Source organism: Anas acuta, chromosome Z (genome assembly GCF_963932015.1).
Source record: "Anas acuta chromosome Z, bAnaAcu1.1, whole genome shotgun sequence".
In the NCBI taxonomy this organism is placed as follows: Eukaryota; Metazoa; Chordata; class Aves; order Anseriformes; family Anatidae; genus Anas; species Anas acuta.
Genome location: NC_089017.1, coordinates 7,015,070 through 7,035,199, shown reverse-complemented (window position 1 = coordinate 7,035,199; position 20,130 = coordinate 7,015,070). Strand labels below are relative to the sequence as shown.

At 39.9% G+C, this 20,130-nt stretch overlaps 1 protein-coding gene across 1 annotated transcript; it reads right to left on the bottom strand.

Annotated features, from left to right (window-relative positions):
* Positions 1–871: 871 nt before the first annotated feature.
* Positions 872–17,208, bottom strand: TARS1 (threonyl-tRNA synthetase 1). The gene is made up of 19 exons (XM_068667267.1): positions 17,054–17,208; positions 16,612–16,692; positions 15,387–15,577; positions 14,476–14,599; positions 13,252–13,373; positions 12,910–13,027; positions 11,999–12,063; positions 11,839–11,917; positions 11,105–11,251; positions 10,539–10,637; positions 9,663–9,829; positions 9,075–9,237; positions 8,855–8,992; positions 8,030–8,107; positions 4,600–4,700; positions 4,413–4,517; positions 3,529–3,601; positions 2,674–2,788; positions 872–1,344 (listed from the first exon to the last, which is right to left on the bottom strand). Exons 1-19 carry the CDS (start codon positions 17,072–17,074, stop codon positions 1,196–1,198), a joined length of 2,136 nt encoding a protein of 711 aa, XP_068523368.1. The 5' UTR covers positions 17,075–17,208; the 3' UTR covers positions 872–1,195.
* Between the last annotated feature and the right edge of the window lie 2,922 nt (positions 17,209–20,130).

Genomic DNA, 20,130 nt, shown 5'->3' with positions numbered 1-20,130 from the left:
CCTGAAAAAGGTAAGAGAAAAAGCTGGATAAAATGCTTCTGCCCAGATAATAAAGGAAATGATGAGAGCTGGAGGTTTTCAAATGGTAAGATAGTTCAAACCTGGTTTCAGATTTGTGTGCTAAGGGTGTAACAATAAAACTAACTTTGGCTGTCCATCTAGATTTTTCTTTTCAGAACACTCATCAAACACTGCTGGAAGCTGTTCAGGTCTGTTAATAAAAAAAAAAAAAAAAAAAAAAAAAAAAAAAAAAGCCCTACACCCATATTTTGTTTTTTTTTTTGTCAGTGACAGGCATTTGGCATTTTGGCACCAGCCAGAAGAGGAGGAAGAAGAAAAAAAAAAGTGTGAGAGAAACAGGAGGACCTGCTTTGTGATGTCCTAGGTTTAAGGCTTGGCACATAGTGTTCCACAGGAGGGAACTGTTTCATGTTAAAAAAAAAATGGCATGCCTAAAAAACCAACCAACCAACCAACCAACACCTAAGGATCCTAGCTTCCTTAGCTGCTTTGGCGCTACCTCTTCCACTCATACCCTTTCCCACAGCTAGAAGGAGCTTACTCTGAGAATGAGCACATTTCATGTGCAGCCTTTGGAGAAGGGTAGAGCTTGGCCGTGGTAAGCAGCTCAATGCTACGTGGCAGACAGCCCCACTGCTGGACTGTCATGGAATGAGAGCTGCGACCTCCCAGAGGCACCAAAACATGCTGAACTGGGAGACTTCTTTTCATTTCCCAGCTCCTGTGACTAGGAACTGTTCAGTGTCAATGTGTTTAATTGGTGTAAGAGCAGCAGACTAGACTGCGAGGTATCACCTTATCTTGCTAAAGGAGATACTTCCAAAGCTGCTGTAGCACAGGGCTTCTATGCGGTTTCTTAAGTCTGAGGTTTATTGTTCAACTTTCATGAAAAACATTTTTTATGAAAATGTATTTTATTTTAAAAGTTAAGAGTGCTATAAGTATCCCCAATTAACATTTCCATTTTCTCTTGCAGTCACACGAAGTCATCTTGCTTCATCTGTCATTGATCAGAGGCCAGGAAATCTTACTTCAAGGTTGGTGAGAAACTGATTTTTACAGAAAGAGACATGTCTAACTAAAGATCTCTGCCAATCCACTACAGTACAAGCAACCTGTGGTTAACCAAGTTAGGAACACCAGAATCATTTTATGCCAGGTAGAGCAGGTGGTGTTAAAATTCCTCTTCAGCTTGTTTGGATCGAGAACGTTTCAGTTCCAGCAGTCGCTCCACCGTTTCAGCAATTGTACGCTCACCATGAACCTTGTTATCTCTGGTACGGATGTTAACTGTTCCGCTGGCCTTCTCCTTCTCACCAACAACTAGAAACAACCAAGATGCAAAGGAATGAACTTAACTTTCAACAATCTATACTGCCTACCAATTCCCTTAAAGCACAGGCATGTTAAACAAGTATTCTAACAAACATACAACACAACAACACCAAATCCTCATTTGCCCTTCTCCCAGCCCCCCTAACTTAGATCTGTGACAGTTAATAGCTTTATTTAATCTCATATCACTCAATAGATTTTAGTATATTTTAAATAGCAATTTAGCAAAATGTGAGTAAAGAAATGAATAAACTGCATAAGCCAAGTTTGATAGTAAAAAGACACAGAAAGTTGAAATGAAAAATAAATGTAGAAGAATTCCATGGGCAAAAGTTAGAAATACAGCTTGACTGTAAATAATCAAGAGCTATTTGTTTGCTTTACAGAAACAAGACAGCTTATTGGCAAAGGCCAAAGCTATATATTTAAATTCAACATTGATAGATACCAAGATAGGATCTGTATGTCTCATTACTAATAAAAAATTTATGTAATATACTTGGAGGTAGCTATGAGAAATTGCATTTCTATACTTAGTGGCAGATTGCTCATCTGCAGATACTTGACAACTTTTTGAAATAGCCTCTGAATATAAGTTAGGTGAGATTTTTTTCTTGGTAGGCTGACCATTTGTGGTCTTCAAGGTAAAATGTGGTTGCATCTTACCTGTATCATATGCTTTAAGTTTTAAATAACAGAAGAACTTTATTCATGATTCTGTAAATTACTGTGAGAATAGAGTTTCTCTCCAATAGACTACTTCAACTTTTGTGGTTTGCCCACAGATGTAAGGTCAGTGCTACAGCTCAACTACATGACTTTGGTGTTGCTTCAGATCATGTGCTTCAGGGTCAGTTTCTCATTGTCCCTACATCACCTTTTCTTCCAAGTCTCCTCAGAGCACCACATGCTCAGAGCACCAAAGGCACCACAGCTGAATTAAGTGAACTTAGGGTACTACTTTTACACTTGAAATGAGAGCATAAATTACGTGGGGGGACCAAGAAGGGGAAGGAATAATTCACAACCACAATTAACAATCTGAGTGACAAGTGCCATTAGATTTAATGTGTCCACACTGCTGACCAGAAAACAGCAAAGAACTTTTTCTAAAGCAGCAGAAATGCCTTGGGCCACACAACAGGGACCTCCTTTCACAAACAGCTGTACATGCAAGGGCTGCCCACCATTGTACAGGGGAGGCTATCTGGAATGTAGAGTCTGAAGGAGCAAAGTGAGCTAAAACACTACCACCTGCTCAGAGCACCTGTCTGAAAAAGTCAGCCAGGATAAGGTAACAAATTCACTATACATTACCCAGAATGAAGTTATACTGTGCAAGCTGAGCATTTCGGATCTTCTTGTTCAGTGTGCACCCAGGATCTACATCGATATCTGCCATTAATCCAGCATCATGGAATTGCTGTCTGACCTAGGGAAAAAGTATTTAAAACTGTCACAATGGGATAAATTGTGATGATGAACTATTTGTGACCTGTAGAGTTAAGCCTGTCAAGCTTATCTGACCTCCACTAAACCAAACACATTGTCATTGGCTTGAGCCTTGGCAATGAGCCTAGTTCAAAGAACAAAACGAGGCCTGCTATCAAACAAGTACACACACATTATATCAGTGAGTAGTGGTGTCAATACCTAATGTTTTGGGCTGAGCACTTACTTTGGTTTGATACTGTAAATGATAGCACTGTGGTGGGGTTTTCAATTAGGAGATTTTTTTTTTTAAGTTTCTTACTTTTGCAGACTTATGTATCATGAGCTTGAAAGAAATACAGAAAAAGGTTTGCTGAATGCTAAAGATAAGACCTATCTATCTTTCTTAATGCTCTGCAGGATGGATATGGCTGCAACTTGAAGATAGTTTTTTCCTCTAGCTGAAAATCTGAGCTTTCCAATAATAAAAACCTCACAAAGATAAGTATTTGATGTTTGGGTACCCAAAATCTATTTTACTGGCTCTTTAAAATCCCTCTAAAACTTCAGCAGCTTACTATCATTGTAATATACACAAGTGATATAATGTAATATGCAAAGACTTAAAATATTTATCTCAGAAAAATACTACTAGTAATTAATGACTGAGTATCTCAACTAAATACAGCATTTCTGAAACTGGAAAAAAAAAAAAAAGCACCCCAAAATCATATACTTCACCTTTTGAGCATATTCATCACACATTGGTCCTACTGGTACCACCATTACCTGCTGTGGGGACAGCCAGAGTGGCCTTCAATAAAGAAATAAAAGAAGTTACACAGCTTTTAGTATTTTTCAGTACAGAAAATGCTGCTAACAGATGGGACTAAAATCTGCATGAGAGATTCATTAAGCCAGCAGCTTAGATTGGGTTGAGATGTGATGACAGCCCTATGCTCAAGTTACAGCTTACCTTCCAGAAAACTTGAGCATCTAAAAGAACTTCAGCGTGGGCAAAAAGTACTTTTTGACCTGAGGATTCAAGCTGTGTTTTACAACAGACAGCAACTCAACAGGGGAGATTTAGGTTAGAAATTAGGAGAAAGTTTTTCACTCAGGAGGATGGTGAGGCACTGGAACAGGTTGCCCAGGGAGGCTGTGGATGCCCCATCCCTGGAGGCATTCAAGGCCAGATTGGATACAGCTCTGGACAACCTCCTCTAGTGGTTGGCAACCCTGCCCAGAGCAGGGGGATTGAAACTAGATGACCTTTGAAGTCCTTTTCAATCCAGGCCATTCTATGATTCTGTGATTTTATACCTCAGCACATTAAGGAGATTACCATGACTCTCTGCTGTGTGGTGCAGCTGGAAGAGCAAGGTGAGAGATACACACCTCAGACAGATGAGCTGTATGCTGCACATGCAAGAGTGCTATCACGTAGAGGCTACCTTATGTAGAATTATTTAATACCTGAAGAAAGGGATTCAGAAGGAACTGCCTTGTGGTATACTTATAGCATGCCTCTGTAGCAGGGAAATAAAATGAACCCTCTTGACTCTTGTATGCTCGTTTATCCTCAATTTGAAAGTGTTTGCTCAAAATCTGCTCTCCAACATTACCATTTGCCTCCGTAGTTTTCAGTTAGAATGGCGATCATTCTCTCCACAGATCCCAGGATAGCCCGGTGAATGATAACCGGTCTTGTCTTGTCATTACCATCATGGCTGTGAATAAAGTTAGTTACACATATAAGTGATGGAAAGGTTAAATTATATAGCAGTTATGATCACCAGCCTCTGCGCTTACCTGACAAAGGTGAGGTTAAATCTGACTGGCAGCTGGAAGTCTAGCTGGATTGTAGCACATTGGTGGTAGCGGCCGATGGCATCTTTAATCTGAATGTCAATCTTAGGAAACAAAAAATTGAAACTTTCTAAGAGTTTATGATACAAGATTGTCACTCTGAGAGCAAACTCACTGTTTTAGGACAGAAGCTTTCACTGATATACTACAGAGGAACTGTTTTTTGACAACATACTTTCACTTCAGCCTATGTTTTAAAATGATTTGCAGGTTCTGATGCAAACATTAGAACTAAAAACAAGGTTAGCAAGTGGAGAAACATTACTTCACAGTGGACTATATTGAATACCTCAATATTTTCTGTGAGTTTGCTTTGTTTTTCATGGGACTTCCATGAGTCTTTTTCACTGAGGAAATTCAGAAACATGTCAAGGGAGGGTGGGCAGTTGTGGATGTTGGCTCAGAACTCAGCAATAATATCCAAAAATCCTGAACACAGGATGCACATCCTGTTGTTAAGTAGTCCACTTACCAACAAGGATCTTATTGACACTTGGTCTGCATGTGAGTATCTATAGTAAAGACTTTTGTATCTATTGCACCTTATACTTTAATCCTGGATACACTAATGATAGAAGTTAGACAAGTAGACAGCTAGAAAACTGTTAATTTATAGTATTTGGACCTTACTTATTTAGGGAATTGCCCTCTTCTTCATTGTTTTACCAGTCTGGCTATATGTTGGGGATGTTTACCATATTTTAACTTATATACCAAATGAACAGATCACTGTTTTACTCACAGAAGTGATAAGTGTCTTTCAAAAGTCATCTAGCTAAATAATAACTGATCAAAAATTTTGCATTCAGCAGCAGTTAATCATAGTTCAGCTACTCAGCAGACAGTTTCTATCAAAATAAGTCACTAACAACCATCTGTAATTCCAGATCATCCACTTAGAGAGTAGGAAGATAAATATTCCAAGTTGGGTTAAAGGTTCCCTGGATTTAGAGCTTCACTTAACAATGCAACTTTAACCAGTTTCCATTAAAATCATCGCAAAAAGCTATGTTTGCTCAATTTACTTTAGCTAGTGTATTAGGAGCAAGTATAAGGCTAACAAAGTGTTCTTGTGGATATTTGTCTCCTTTCAAATGAGCCAAGGAAGTTACTAAATCTTGTTTGCATTTCAAGTTACAATAAGCTGTTACAACGCATTCCACCTACAATATATAAAGTGAAATTGATTCAATTAGCATACAGAGAAAAAAAATCAGAACTGGTTTACTAGACTGATTAAAAAGCTAGACAAAATTTATGTCTATTAGGGAAACACTGACAAGCTCTTTGTAAGGCTCTGTGTCCTTATGCTCAAAGATATCAAAATTTCTGGAAAGTTCTACTTAATCTGTGCAAAAAGGAAGCAAAGCAAAGAACTTCCTGAAGAGGAAGCTCTTAAAAAGATGCAAAACCAGTGCAAGGGTCTTTATTAATAACAAAACCCACCAGCAAAACTCAGTGCAGCTACAGCTACAAAACCATGCCAACAAATTTAAGATTTTTTTTTTCCAGAAATGTTTAATAAACAATGTTAAGGTTATTTACCAAAAAAAAAAAAAAAAAGATAATATGAAGACAGGGTTAGGATTTCCTTTTTGCTTGCTTTCTACAAGATTAGTGCATTAGGATTCACTCATCACCAAAAGGATTGCTTGTAATGCAGCAATTGCTTTGGTAATGCTGATCCAACAACACTGCCACCTCCTGTTCACATCTCCCACTAAGCTACTCAGCTCTGCTTAAGTTGCAAATGGCTTGTAAGTGTAAACAGGGTTTGATTAATTAAACAAGTATTAAAGCTATGTAAAAAAATAAAATAAAAATCACAGAATACTTTCCCTCTGTCAAGGAAGTTGGAATTTTTGTAGCTGAGAAAACAGGAAATTCCAGCCAAACACCACCATAAAATATTAGATAACTATATAAAACAAAACAAACACAACAACAACAAACTTCCCTTCTAACTCAACAAGTCCAAGTGCAAGGTGCTGCACTTGGGTCAGGACAATCAGTGATAGGAGCACAGACTGGGAGAAGAACCCAGTGAGAGCAGCCCTGCACAGAAGGATCTGAGGGTTCTGGTGGACAAAAAGCTTGACATGAGCCAGCAGTGTGTGCCTGCAGCCCAGAAGGCCAACTGCATCCTGGGCTGCACCAACAGAGGGGTGGGCAGCAGGTGGAGGGAGGGGACTGTGCCCCTCTGCTCTGCCCTGTGAGGCCCCACCTGGAGTGCTGCGTCCTGGCCTGGGGCCCCCAGCACAAGAAGGCTGTTAGAGCGGGTCCTGGGGAGGGCCATGAAGATGCTCAGGGTGCTGGAGCACCTCTCCTGTGAAGTCTGGCTGAGAGAGCTGGGGATGTTCAGCCTGGAGAAGAGAAGGCTCCAGGGAGATCTCAATGAGACATTTCAGTACTTAAAGGGGTCTTATAAGAAGGATGAAGAGGGATTCTTTACTCAGATAGATAATGACAGGACAAGGGGGAATGGCTTTAAAATAAAAGACGGTAGGTGTAGATAAGATGGGAGAAGGAAATTCTTCACTGTAAGGTTGGTGAGGCCCTGGCATGGGCTGCCCAGAGAAGCTGTGGCTGCCCCATCCCTGGAGGTGTTTGAGGCCAGGCTGGATCGGGCTTTGAACAACCTGGTCTGGTGGGTGGAATCACTGCCCGTGGCAGGGGGGTTGGAACTAGATTTAAGGCCCCTTCCAACCCAAGTCATCCTATGATTCTATGATACTCCAAGCCTTGTACTTTTACAAGCCAACAATCTCAGCTTGTACCAATTTCTCACTTAAAGAATCAGTTTTGTTCTGTATCCTCCAGCCAAAACTAAATAGCACCAATGCTTTAAAAAGACATACTGACACTGAAAAAATTAGCTACAGCATTACATTGGAAGGGAATGTACAGAATGAGTAGAAAATAAAAGCTGTCTTTACCAAGATCATGAATAAAACCCAAGAGCATCACCATAGTGTTTTTTTCTCGTTTCTCATAATAAGATATAAAAAACATTCTTTATGTGTTAGCAGCACTGTGTCCATCTGTATTTGTATAATTAACTGAAAGCAGAATTCCTTTTTCTTGGTCAGGTATTTATACCTGACCTGTTGCTTGGCAAACATTCTGCACAAATAGACACCTAACACTCATCTTTCTGGGTATATCTGCAGTTAGCATGATTTTATGAAGACAAAGACTTCCATTTTTTCCTGCTCCTCTGCCATACTGAGACGAACAGTATTTGCATGCTACCCCCACCACTAAGATTGCAGAGGCATGAATGGAAAGCAAGGAATTGTATAAGCTTTTGTCTACCTCATCCAAACAGAATTAAAAGCCTAACCCAGCCAGAAGTCCAGTGTAACATACTAACCTTAGGTCCATAGAAAGCTCCATCGCCAGGGTTCAACTCCCACTTCTCACCAAAGTCATTCAGGCTGTTTTCCAGTTGCTAGAAATAAAGGACATATACACTCAATATTTCTCATTTGCTTCCATGTTACAGCATCAGGTCAGCCTGCTGCTACAGGCATCTAACACTACCAGACTTAGAGTTATTTCCCCGTAACTATTGCAACATATTCCTATCCACCTCATTACTTTTCTGAAAAAGGTGAATTTTGGAAGCGTCCAAGCTAAAATAAATAAATTTAAATAATTTACTCCAAATTTAAACAAAGCTGATGTATATATTTTGGAAGAGGCCAAACAAGCAGCGTTAGCTAAGATGCAAGAACTTTTTATGATAGATTCAAAGTTTGTAAATCTTGAGAATCCATCCCACATACATCTAGTGTCTCTTCTTGCCCTGTCTTCTGCCAACCACTGAATCTGCAAGGGCTAACACTTTAATCATGAAAACAGCCTGTTTTTTGAAGACTGTTCAGTCTTATTATATATACAGGGGCTGTCAGTCTTGGTTCTCTTCATCCTCCCTCACCCCCTTCAATTTTTCAATCAATTAAAAAGGAGACATAACTTGACTGTGACATAGAGATCACTTTTGTATGGAAAATAATGACATGTATGGTGTGCATACGAAAGCTACTGCTAGTACCCAGATGGAATTGAAGAGTGTTATTAAGTTACATTTCTCAGGTAACAGGCTGCAACTGTTACCTCCCAGAAGGCAGTGTGTTCTTGCAGGACTTCCAGCTGCAACCTTGCTTTCATATAGAAAATTAATAAAATTATTTACCTTTTCAGCTTCATTCCACACTTTGATATCTCCCAGGTACTTTTCAGGACGAGTGGAGAGATTCAGTTTAAAGGAAAATCCGAAGACATCATACACGGAACGCAAGAACTGCAGACAGCTCTTTATCTCCTCTTCAATCTTTGTAAGAACGGAAATTAAGTCTCAACTATGGAAAATGCAGCTATGCTAATACCCGATTTCATTTAACAGCAACCCATACCTGCTCCATAGCACAGAATATGTGAGCATCGTCCTGCTGGAACCGACGTACTCGAGTGAGTCCTGTGAGAGCTCCTGACAATTCGTTGCGATGCAGAACGCCAAAATCTGCCAACCGTAATGGCAGCTCACGCCATGATCTTGGACGATGATCAAACATAAGGCTGAAGGAGAAAGTTTATTACTTGAATAATAGGCATTACTAAATGCCCATGATGTCAATGATGTAACCTGAATACAGTCATTTACCACTGTTTTTCTCAGTGGGGGAAAAAAAAACAAAACACACAAACACAAAAAACAGGTGTTCTTTTATAGCTGATATGCTTCCCCCACTTCACACAGAGAAGGCAACAGCTCCTGAACCGAGCATTAAAACCTGAATGACTAAATTGCAACAAAACTGACAGTGCCATGGTAGCTGGTTTAGCTATCCAGAGTTCTTAGCACCAAAATGAGCTTCAGTTCTAAAACACAACCACTGTAATAACAGAAAAATGACATTTCTCAGGGTCTCAATAGAGAGAGCTTATAGGCACCAAGACTCATAACTACAACACACAATTTATCAAAGATTATGTGTATTTACCAGTGTCCTGGACAGTTCATAGGCTTCAGAGCAAAGATTTCTTTCTCTACTTCAAAGGAAAACATGTTGTCACTGTAATGCTGCCAGTGCCCTGAAGTCATCCATAGTTTGCTGTTGAAAATATTTGGAGTGACAACCTCCTGGAATCCACGTTTTCGATACTCACTCTAGAACAGAGCCAGTACATAAAATAATTAATATGCAAACAAAAGTAATGGTACTCAGCCTTTGATCTGCAGCCACAAAAACATGGAAGTGCTGCCTTATTGAAGTCCGTGACTCAAGCAAATAAATAAATAAAAACAAGCTGAAGATTGCAGGATACCTCCCTTCCACCAGCAACACCCTTCCCCCAAACAACTCTGAGCAAGAAGAACAAGTTCCCTCCCAGCAAGCGAAGCAGCACTCTCTCATTAATCAATGACACTTGGTAGTACATCTCAGCCCAAACATAAAATAACAAGACACAGATTTTTATATATTGCAACACGTAGATCAAGATTTTTTTTTTTTCATTTTTATAACAAATAACTCTACAAGGTCAAGTTAAATACATTTATCAAATCAAACCAACATGGATCTGTGGAACATCTGTACTGAGTTTCGCTGTACTTCTAGTTGTCAAAGAATCATACTACAGATCATCATTATCACTGCTTTAACTGCAGGTTAATAAAGTTCTAATGAAAACATAATTCGGCAGAGATTATTAAAAGACCATCTCTAAAAAAACAGGTTATTTAGTACCATGGCTTACAGAACTAGGATTGAATAGCCATTCAATTCACCTCAATTTATACTGTTAGACTGTTGTATACTGTTACACATTTTTCTAAAGCAATTTCTTCTCTAAGATTTCCAAAAGACATTACTTACCCGGATGAACTCAATTAACGTGTTATAAATGTAAGCTCCTTTTGGCAGGAAAAAACAACTACCAGGGCTGAGTTCATGAAAGAAAAACAATTCTTGGTCCTGCAAGAAAAATAATATTTGAAAAAAAAAATAGTAATTGTATAGCCATTTTTTCACTGAATATTCACAAATTAATTGCTACTGACTGGGCAGCACCAAAGTTAAAAAACACAAACAAAAAAAAAATCCCCATATTGGGAACAAGCTGTAGCAACCCAGGTAGGAATGAGCATTGCCTACAGACTGAAGTGGTGTGTTTTGCATGCCAAAGCATTCAGGTAATGTATTGGTTAATCTGTGGACGAAGAATATTATGTTTAAAGAGATAAAGCTCTAAAGATAAGTTGCTTACTTTAGGGCTTTTGATGCTCTTTGAGGTAAAAGCACCTGGCTTTGAAACTTGACTGAAAATACTGACATGTCACATCTTGGTTGTGACAGCCAAGTGCAGTCTTTGAGATGCTTCTAGTTATGAGGTCATGTATACACTGTGTTTGTGAAATACATTGTCAGACAGAATGTCTCACCCGCCCAATTTTTCTGTGATCTCTGCTCTTAGCCTCTTCCTGGAACTTCTCCCACTCCTTCAGCATTTTTGCATCTGGGAATGAAATTCCATAGATGCGCTGGAGTGATTCCATATCAGCCTTGCCTTCCCAATAGGTAGAGGAGTTCTGCATGCAAAAAAATAAATGAAATGATGAATAAAAGGAGTAGCCTGATATTTTACTACTACCACCTGCTGTGAAAAGACATGCAATCATTAACAAATTGCTATACGTAACGCAGGCTAACTATGGGACAAGGAGAGTTTTAATCATAAATACATAGCACTGATGAGAAAAATGCACTAAGAGACAAATAGAATATATATTAAGATTTTTTTTGAGCTCTATTTAGTCTTTTTTTTTTTTTTAGAGCCCACTGTCTCTTTCTGTAGCCATCTATTCCAACTAAACTTGGCTATAACCATCAGCTGAGCAAAAACTAAAAACTCTACCTGATACAGTTTAACCAAGAATTAAGCCAGACTCATTTTCTGATTTGTGCTGGAAGTGCAAGCCCTGGCCACCTAGCTGGCCTTTGCACCACCTGAACATCATTCTTGTAGCACACAACCCTTCACCAATTGGTTAAATTGAGTTTGTGGCCAGGCTATCCACTTTGCATTACATTCTTGGATAATGTGCTGTCATATTGCCCAAAAACTGCAACATGCTTTCAAATAAACACATTTTTCTAAGGTAGTTTCAGCCCTTACCTTATGAATTTTTATGGTCTTTATCTTGCCAGTATGTCTGACATGAGGCCCTCTGCATAAATCTATCAGGGGGCCACACCTAAGAACAGGAAAATATTCATTTAGTATACTTCCTCCTGCCAAGTTTTATCCAGTAATATTATTATGCGTGTATAATCACCTGTATACTGTTGTAGTTGGAGTATTGACCTTCTCATTCAGGATGCGACACTTAAATTTGTTATACTGAGAAGAAAAAACACACCACATATTTGTTAAGTCCTTGTTAAGCAGTAGAGCTGACAAGCAGTTTACACTATTTGCAAACCTGATGCTATACTACATCAAAAGAGGGTTATGCAAGCTGTACAGTATACTACTATATAGCTACATAGCTCAAAAAGAGTAGCAAGCTGCCCAGTGAGCAGCTTGTTCAGTCTCCATAATTACAAGTTTTAAACCTCCAAGTCTATTTGGAACCCAAACGGACAAAGCCCCATGAAACCTAGTCGACACTGCCTTGTGCGTGAGATTGGACTGAAGACCTGCTGAGGCCTTTTCCAACCTGAATTACACTGAGTCTCCTGATGTTTCAGTAGTGAAAACTGAGTATCTCTGAATGCCAGAGAATTATTTACAGCTAGGTACAAAAGAAAAAGATCAGCTTTTATTGTTGCTTGGAGCTTCCCAGAAGCCTTTATGCTAAAAAAAATGCATGAAGCTTACCGAGAGCATCACAAATGCAGTTGTAGCATCACCATGGCATTTTAATAAAACCAATATAAAAACAGGCACATAACAGCACATGATCTGTATATAACTGCAAATTTACATCCATGTGAAATAAACAAGGAATGTGGATTCAAAGGTATCACTAAGGTCACCCAGCGAAAGACCTACAATTCTTACAGCTGCAGAAAAAAATAATGCGCATTCCTGAAAACTTAACTGATGCCTTTTCTCATTTTTTTAAAGTTAAATATCACGTGAGTCTGTAGAAACACATCTCTAGAAATTAATCTGACAGACCTTCTACCACTAATAGAACACTTGGCTAACTGTGTGATGATTGTAACATTATACAAAGCCTACCTTGAACATTTCAAGTAGTGTTTCCTTCTTAACTTCCAGTCTTTCAAAGGCTTGCTTTTCCTTCATGATCTTTTTGCATAATGTTTCCAAAGCAGAGAAATCATTACTTGATACACCCCTAAAATAAACACACGCAAAAGAACGAATCATTCTCACTTTCACTTGCAATTTCTGTTCTAGTTGCAATGTATTGGCTTATGGCTGGGACACACTGCAATGAACAAACCCATCTTCAGCAGTGCAGATGACTTTGTTCTGGGAACAAGCAAACAACAGAGATGTGTGTGACTGTGACTGCCATCTCCCTACTTCTGAAAAAGGAAAAAAATATATAAAACCTACCCTTCCTCAAGGAACATGTCGTAATAAAATCCATTTTCTATTGGTGGACCATAGCACAAACATCCACCATAGATTCGCTCCATAGCTTCACCCATTATGTGAGCACTCGAGTGCCAGTACACCTATTGGAAGTGAAAAAAGGGGTCAAGTATGAATATGCACAACGCATTTCTGAGTAGTTTAATTTAAAACTTTTTTGAACACCTGCTTTTAAGGGTACTTGATGCAGATCCCATATTAGAACAGTCATCAGAAAAGCCCCAAAACACTCCCATCCTAAGCATCAACAGTTCCAAAAAGTAACACTGGAAGATTGTTTTCTGCCTTGTAGCAAGTAATTCTTAGTTTCAGCCATTGTTGAAATCATTCAGTTTTGCCCAGAAGTCAAGAAACTAATCCAACAACTTTTATTCTTTTCTGTTAACTTCAATTGATCAGCTCTGCTGATATACAGCATAAAGCTGACAAGGTGCACTTTCAACACAAGGCTAAGGTCCTGCAAAGACTTTATGCATGGCAAGTCCTGCATAGATACAGAACAGCTCATAAAGTTAAAAGCTGTGCTACATCTTGTAGTGCACCTTATGTTCTAACAAAGTAAAACAAAACCTGTAAGACTTCAGTCTGCTTTTATTTGCACAGATCAGAAAACGTAAGTATCACAAAAGCCATCATTTAGTCAGGATGAAAACCCTAAGTTTAAATGCAAGATATCTGTGATGAGTTTGAAGCTTCTAGTACCAAATAACTTTTTCTAAAGACAGAACTAAAAAATTTGGCTAAATAATGGATATCTACATTTAGCTGAATGAAGAGCCTAAATAAAGTACGTACTTCTGTATGTAAAAAGAGTAAGAGCAGCTTACTCATCTCTTTTATGTCTGTAGACAGTACTTCCGTACTCAGCATTGCTTTTGCAGTCAAGCTAAAGAGGTCAGCTCAAAGGACCTACTTTATGTTAACACGAAGGTTGAAAACATAACAGACTTGGCATAAACTATAGCAACTGTGAGCAGAATTATCAACTAATACAAAGCAGAATGTACAATATCTGCAGTATCACATTTTCTTCTTAATGAAGAAAATGCATACGTACCTACACAGCAAACCTTTTCTTTCCTTCTCCTCCACCTCTTTTGAGCACAATAAAGATGCTAGTAACTAATGGAGGCTGGGTTTAATGAAAATCTAAAGGCAAACAAATTTTAATTAGATGATACTCACTGCTTGTGCCTCTTCATCTTCAAACTTGAGCAGCTCCAGGGTACAGTCCTCCTCCAGAGGACGGTCTAGATCCCAAACCACCTTGTTCACTTTAGCAATAACAGTGTTGTCAGCTAAGCCCTGGCTAGAGAATAAATACATGGTATGTAATTATTTCAAATCAGCAGGTAGAAATATGCCAGGTTTGCCCTCCATGTTGAATAAGATTTTCATGAGTGCTCAGAGTGGGTACAATGCCGTAAATAAATTCCAAATGGAAGAGCAGTTTAGCCAGTCCTAAACATTTATGAAAATCCTACTCGCATCTCTTGAGAGACGTAGGAGGAAATCTGCATTGTATACTAGACGTTCATGCATTCATCAACATATTTGAATTAGAGGCAAAGTACTAACCTGACTTCAAAATCCTACTGCAATAAAAACAGAGCTTTGCCTTTAAAAATTATCAGATACCATTTCTAACATAGTGACTTTATAGTTTTATCTCAAGCAGGCAAAAAAAAAAAAAAGTATTCCTTGAGCCCAAATCACAAAAGCAAAGAAAGTTCAATAACATGACACCTAAGCATGAAAAAATAATCAAAAGAAAAAGGTATTTCACTTCTAGGAATCACCCAGCTTTCATAATTTTGACTGTTAGGGTGTTCAGTAAGCATTGTTCAAATCCCCCCCCAAGGCACATTTGAGTCCTCCAGAGCTATCTCCCATGCAAGTAAAACTGCAGTTAAGCAAAAGACTCTCATAATGTTACTGCACCCTAAAAATCAACTGAAAACATCACCCAAATCATCTTCCTTCCCCAGGCCCATGTAAACTAATTTTGCATATGCCAACATTAATGATCATAGGCATGACTTGCAGATGTAGATCCGTCTAAAAATTAGCAAGCATATCACAAAATAGAATCATACCTAATTCCACAAGCAATTTGGTAAGGAGTTGTCTTCCAGGACTCAGCATCAACCTGCTTGCCATCAGGTAATGTAACTTTAATGGGTTTACTGTCATTAGCAGCTCTTTCTGCAAGGAGTGCATCATGTTCAGCTTTAAGTTTATTGTACATCTCTAAACGCTCATTGATAAATGCAGGCCAGGGATTTAGCTACATATCAAGAATAAAGAGAAAGAAAGATGCAATAGGTTATTAGAATACTCTACTATCACAGTATGTCAAGAATATATACAGAATGCATGTAAGACGTTTAGATGCAGAGCTTAGTGATACGGTTTAGTGGAGGACTTGTTTGTGCTAGGTCAGAGATTGGACTCGGTGATCTTGGAGGTCTCTTCCAACCTAGGTGATTCTGTGACTTTTCACAAGGGAGCTATGTGACTGTATTTATAGTCATATGTATGCTGTATCTAACAAGCAATCATTATCAGTATCTAATAACTATATATGACTTCAGCTTAGTAATAAGTACCTTGAAATGCACCGTGGTACACCTGTTTAATTAACTATAGATATGTTAACAAGCTACTACATAGTTTATTAAACCAGCGTTTAAATTGTTTTATTAAACACTGGTTTAATGAACTACGCAAGAACAAAAATAAATCTGAAAAGATCGTGGAAGAGTAAAAAAGTAGATTTTTATTATTAGGTGAGAAAACTCGGGGAACACCCCTAGTCTGAGCCACCTGGAGAGGAAGTGCCACTGGTCTACGTGTCACATAAAGATGTCAGGCTGGCAGCTTGTGCACAGCCCAGGTCATACAGCTACAAGGCCAGCTCAGCTTAGTGCTGGCTAGCAGCTGGCCCTCTCTGTGCACAGTCAGAGAGCTGCGTTTACTCATACCAAACCAAAACACGGAAGAAAGAACATCTTTTGCAGGCTTTCATCATTGCTGAGATCTGCTGCCCACCTCCTGGTGCAACTGGGGGGCACAGTGAAAGGCAGCAGGAAGCAGCAACTGCGGAAATCTCAGCTGCTCCCCTATTACACTGATAGAACTTGCTGTCAAAGGCAACAAAGCAACTTCAAGGCAAACTTAGTTTTAGTAAGAAATAGTGGGGAAAGGCCTCACTGAAAGGATGGATAAAGTAAGTGACGGGGATTCACTGCAGCACGGTGAGCAGCACACAAAACCAAGGGACTGTGTCTCCCAACACCCCACGACCCCTGGGCTGCTCACCTCCGCGCGCCCTTCATTGACGGCCCCTTCCTTCGCTTTCTTCTTCCCGCAGTCTGCCTTGTTTTCACCCCCAGCATTTACCTAGGGAGGGCAAACACCATTTCCTCACATGCCAGCAGCCGCTGCGAGCCGCCCCAACCCCCACGCGCCATGGGGTGCACCCACCCCACCGACCCCTTTTATTAAGCACCGTGCCAACCCCACCGCCTTTCCCCGGAGCTGGGGGGACACCCCCGGGGCCACTTGATGGAAAAACTTTTTGGGGACAGCCCCGGTTCCCCACCAGCACCCGTCCTCCCTCCAGAGCAGCCGCCCCTCCCCAGCCTGCCGCAGGGACTCCCCGCCTCAGCGCAGCCCCCGAGAGCGGTGAGGGGGAGCCGCGGGGAGCCTGGACAAGCGGACCCCGGTGCCCCCCTTGCCCCAAGCACGCTGCGGGGCCCACCTGGCCATCACCCCCTGCCATGGCTGCCCGCCGAGCCAAACCGGCACCGAGAGAGAGAGAGAGGGAGGAGCGGGGAAGGGAAGGGAAGGATCCCGCGCAGGCGCTTCCCGGCAGCCGAAGCTGATGCAACCGGAGGCGGCTCCACAGAGCCGAGCCAATGGGTCCGGTGGGCAGCACCGGGCAGGGCTGAGCACGGCTGAATGGAGCCGAGCCGGGAAGAAGAGGGACGGGGATGCTGGGGTGTGAGGGCGGCGGGAGGGGGCCGTGGGGTGGCGGCTGGCTGGGGGTGCCCGCAGCCCAAAATGGCGGAGCTCCTGTCAGCAGCCCTCAGGGCGCTGTCCCCGCGTCCCTGCTGCCCTGTTGCCGGCAGCCTGCCCCTCCAGCAGGGCGGCGGGACCGGGGGGAGAAGCACCCGGTGCACTTCCAGGGCTCCCCCCTGATTGAGGGGGGACGCCTCAGCCAGATCCCCAAAGCCAGGGAGAGTCGTTGAAGGGTGGATCAACTAATTTTTCGGAGTTCTCTTTGCAAAGGAGACCCGCAAAATCTGATGGAGCAATGTCCAATTTCCCACTTAAAAAAAAAAAAAAAAAAAAAAAAAGGAAGAGATTCTGAAGAAATTCAGTCATAACCTGGGCAGGAAGGGGGTGAATGGAGGGTCAGATGTGGACTGCAGGAGTTTGCTTTGCTTAGCACTGTCCTGAGGAGAGGCTTAGCATCATGGGGGCTGGAGGACACTGACTTCTCTGAGAAACGGGCATAATATTCAGGCACAACTTTTTGCTATTGTAACCTTCCTCTCCTTCTTTCCCTGGTGTTGTTTTTATGTAAAAATAAATAGTATTTCCATTTACGTCTTCATGGTATCCATGGGCTTCCAGAGCAGTCGTATATCTAGTAGCTAAGTGATCTGGTTTAGGAAAGGCATTTATTACAAAACTCCACATTTTAAAGAAATCCAGGTATAGACTCCTGATTTGGAAGGGGCCTTTGAAGAGTTGAGACCAGAGGTCAGGCATACAGCTGGGCTTGGACCTCTGCCATCCGCTGGGTGCTTTACACTACTGCCTCCTTGTGTACAAAGATGCTTGTGGTAGCAGCTTCCTCTTCATCTGCAAATGGTTTGGGGTTTTCAAGTATTTTATTAAATTAAAGTGTTCTTAGGTGAATGTAAGAGCATCTCAGATGCTATGGCCTTAGGTGCTGTGAGAAAAAAGTTCAGAAAAGATAAACAGTTTTGTATGTTTTTCTCATAGTGGTTATGCATGAGTGAGGGACAGTTGTGCGAACATGACCACATTACATGATCACAAATGTAGGAGCTTAACAACTAATGCAAATGTTTTTATGTTTTTTAAAATATTCAAAAGGAAAGGTTTAGTAAATATGAATTTAAAGATGGAAACAGGTCTACAGAATAGACCTGAATAATTTGCTGTCTAAAAATAAAACACACAGCATAAATACTGAGAAAAAAAAATCTTAAACAGCTACAGTTAATAATATATATGATGATCTGTAGCAATACAGAGTGTAATGCTACAGAGAATGTTTGGTTTTAATAATAATTTTTAGATTTGCACTTCTAAAATACTTCTTGTGTGAAAGAATTAGAACTGGATAACAGAGAACACATTGCAAGACTTATAGGTAAAATATCTTATCCGTATATGAACAAAATCTTGTACTGATATTGTTAAAGAGATGACAAAAATGATTAAATATTTCAAAAAGATTGGAAGAACTGTAGGAAAACATTCTTTATTTTTTTTCCTTCCAGAAGATGGCAGCAGCGAAACACGAAGTGCTGGGAAAAATAATTCCAGAGGATGCCCTGTTCACAACTCTCAGCTTTAGGTAATAGGATTTATGGCACAAAACAAAACAAAACAAAACAAAACAAAAAAAAAAACAACAAACAAACAAACAAAAAAGAATGAATGTTTTCCTGGCTTTGTTCTTAAACAGAATAATTAAAGATGTGTGATTAGACTCAAGTGGATTCTAAGTCAGTATAAATTAATTTTGGTGTGCTTTGATGATTATCAACAGCTGAATGTCTGGATGTTTCTGCTGGATTTGAATTTGTTGGAAAAAAGTGTTGCAGAGTTTGACTGGAATTATGTTATTTGGTTTATATTTTGTTTAGGAAAACTAAAAATAGCAGCTAATTAAGATAGAAATGAAGCATGAGAAGAGTGAGAGAGAATGAGAAACAAATGAAAATTGGTCAGTGTGAAACCCCCACACTGACCATTGGTAGACTGGAAGCATAGTCTATACAGTGACAGCTTGTCCCACCTGTGTCCCAGAATGCAGGTCCTGTTCAATTTTCCTGCTTACAACTCTTTCTTCATGCCTGCAGCTGGGGGGTAATAATGCATTTAAATTACTCAGTACTGAAGGAATTCAGTTTGTTCAGATTCAGTTTGTTCAGATTCAGTTTGTTCTCTACCACCAAGCTTTTTTGTTATTATATTTTTTTTAATAAAACACAGTGAAGTTCTATTTGGTCAAATGTTTCACAGTTTCATAGTTACAGATACTAGGATCATAAGTTAAAAACTTCAGGTGAAACTTAAAACCATGGTTCACTCCTATTAAGATCACTTGGGCCTTTTAAAGATGTGAGATGCTGGGTGATTTTTTTTCTTTTTTTCTAATAAAAACTAGATTTGACCTTTTGCTTCTTTGTAACAAGCATACCAGTCATAACTCATGTCTCATGTTTCTCTTGTATCTCAGAGATTTAGCTATACTTCAAATTTCACTCACTTGGCTGAAGTTTTAGCATATATACAGTTGTCAACAATATTTTATCTCCCAGCATGAAAAGTAGTAGGTGTGCATTCAGTCAAACTCTGATCTTTCCTATTTTCTTTTCATAGAAATTATGCATGTCATACTGTTAACGCAAGTGACATATCCAGGATTAGGATATTTTTCCAAACTTTTATCTTTACAATAAAATGTCACCTTCAAAGTATCAGTAGAAGATTTGCACTTTAAAATATTAAGGGAAAACAAAACAAAACAAAATAACAGTAAAACCATTTTTTGTTTTTCATGGATTTTTTTTT

What these genes read in the sequence shown, in the direction of transcription:
- TARS1 (XM_068667267.1), bottom strand. Translation starts at nt 17,074, where the DNA reads ATGGCAGGGGGTGATGGCCAG. An exon ending in CAAATTGCTTGTGGAATTAG is followed by an intron (nt 14,600 to 15,386) that starts GTATGATTCTAT and finishes TTTATTCTCTAG; the next exon opens with CCAGGGCTTAGCTGACAACA. An exon ending in CACTACTTGAAATGTTCAAG is followed by an intron (nt 12,064 to 12,909) that starts GTAGGCTTTGTA and finishes TTTTCTTCTCAG; the next exon opens with TATAACAAATTTAAGTGTCG.